At 39.6% G+C, this 1943-nt stretch overlaps 1 protein-coding gene across 1 annotated transcript in view; it reads right to left on the reverse strand.

The window, feature by feature from the left end:
• Positions 1 to 690: 690 nt before the first annotated feature.
• LOC105548189 (receptor-type tyrosine-protein phosphatase alpha-like) overlaps positions 691 to 1943 on the reverse strand; it is a gene marked incomplete at its 3' end in the record, with an annotated part of 42474 nt that continues 41221 nt past the window's right edge. Inside the window, exons 2-3 of the mRNA XM_011992099.1 lie at positions 1531 to 1609; positions 691 to 1017 (exon numbers count right to left, since the gene is read on the reverse strand). Coding sequence (XP_011847489.1) covers positions 691 to 1017; positions 1531 to 1609 — 406 coding nt within the window. The remainder of the gene's footprint in view (positions 1018 to 1530; positions 1610 to 1943) is intronic.

The following is a 1943-nucleotide window of genomic DNA, read 5'->3' on the forward strand; positions in this document are numbered from 1 at the left end:
TACATAGCAATCAGGTAATGATTATTTCCTTTACTCTTCACAGAAGCCCTTTGAGGAACTCTTGAATCCTCTTTTATAGATAAGGTACCTAAAGTTCAAAGAGGTCAGAAATTTGTTTTACCTGCCCTGGTCTCAGATTCATGTCTCTGATTTTATCCTTGGGACTACTGCTTCAACCTGTGGCCCTGAACAACTGGCACTGCAATGTAACCATTTCCCAGAGCCCCTCTTTCTAATGCCACCCCGGCCACTGGCCTCCCACTCCATATCTGATTGTCATAGACATCCATGTCCATTCTCCTTTCCATGGTCTCCATGGACCCCTCCTTTTTCAAGCCTAATCTTATTACTCAGTCTCTGTATCTTTTCATCTTCAGTCTCTTGCATCATCAACGAGCTCCCCTCTTTCTCTTGTCTTTTACTAGCCTTCTTCTCTACCTTTAAGCACACTGAATCCTTCCAATCTAACCAGAATCCCACCTAGCGGAATAATATTCTCCAGAATCTTTCTTCTATCCTCTTCATTCATGCTAACCAGATATTCCTAAAAATTCCACATCTAGGTTTTACTACTTCACTTGAGCAGTTTTACTTATTTGAAGAAATTTTAAGGCTAGAAAACACGAACAAGGTAATAAAAGGATGAATAAACTCAAAGAGCAAAAGAACAAACAGAATCATTTCCAGTACCCGAAGGAGGGAAGGTTTCTGGAGTGGTTGCTGCGGTGCTGGAATTTCCCTCCCAGGGTTCTGTTCTGGCATCCGCAAACTGGTTATCTGGAAGCCACGTTCCATTTGCTGAAATTGTAGTGCCTATAGAGTTCGTGCTTGCTGTTCTTGTGGTCCCATTGTCAGAGTCTGAAGAATTGACGGGTCCCAGAGTTATATTTCGGCTGAATGTTGGTGACACAGAAAGAGAAGTTAGTGAAGAAGTTGGATTTGAAGTTTTGGCCTCTTCTTTAACTGGTTCTGCCATTGATGAGTTAATTCGTCTTGTAATTCCTACAGAAGGTGCAACTACAAACACCAAAAAACAAGGAAATATCACATGAAGAATGTGAGGCTAAAAAGTTGTGAGACACTAAGCAGTAAGCCTTAATAAACTCTCAAACATGTGGAGACCAAACAAAGACCAATCCCCCCAAGCACCCACCCATCCCCTGTGTTTTATCTAATGCTGGGCCCTTCCTACCTCCTCTAAAGGACTACGGATTAAGGGAGAAAGACACAAGATTCTTCACTTAATTCCTCAGAAACCATATATAGAATTGTAAATGTCTACAGTTTATTTTACTTTTCAGGAAAGAACACATAATCTCTTTGATTTATTTAAAACAGTTACACGTATGAAAAACAATGCTGAGCATTCAATACAATTCCAAGATTTCTGAAGACACCTATTTTACCATCACTTTGAATAAAATTTTTATATTCCTTTCGACAAATACCATCTAGGTTTTCAAATTTGGCTTATTAAATGTGAAAGCAAAATTTCACTTCAAATAACAGCCTTATCAAATGACAATTTACCTGTGGTAGCATTGTGGGCACTGACACGAATCAGATCACTGCCAAGCAGAACACGAATGAACCAGGAATCCACGCTTATCTGGAAAATAGGGAGCCATGTTAAGTGAGGTCCTATATTATCATGACTATGTCTGAGCTGGTCACCAGAAGAGTATTCTGGATTTCCAAGCTATTAAAATGTGGGCCTAAACCAATAATCTTTTGGGAACCTGATATGCATGTTTCCCCAGATACCCAGTAACTAACTGAGTCTTTATAAAGATTGACTATCCCTTATCTGAAATGGTTGAGGACCAGAAGTGTTTCAGATTTTTAACCAAATTTTGGATTATACTCACTGGGTTGAGCATCCCTAATCCAAATTTCCTTTTTTCTTTCTTTTTTAAGAGACAGGGTCTTGCACTGTTGCCCAG

Source organism: Mandrillus leucophaeus, unplaced genomic scaffold (genome assembly GCF_000951045.1).
Source record: "Mandrillus leucophaeus isolate KB7577 unplaced genomic scaffold, Mleu.le_1.0 Scaffold1100, whole genome shotgun sequence".
NCBI classification, from domain to species: domain Eukaryota; kingdom Metazoa; phylum Chordata; class Mammalia; order Primates; family Cercopithecidae; genus Mandrillus; species Mandrillus leucophaeus.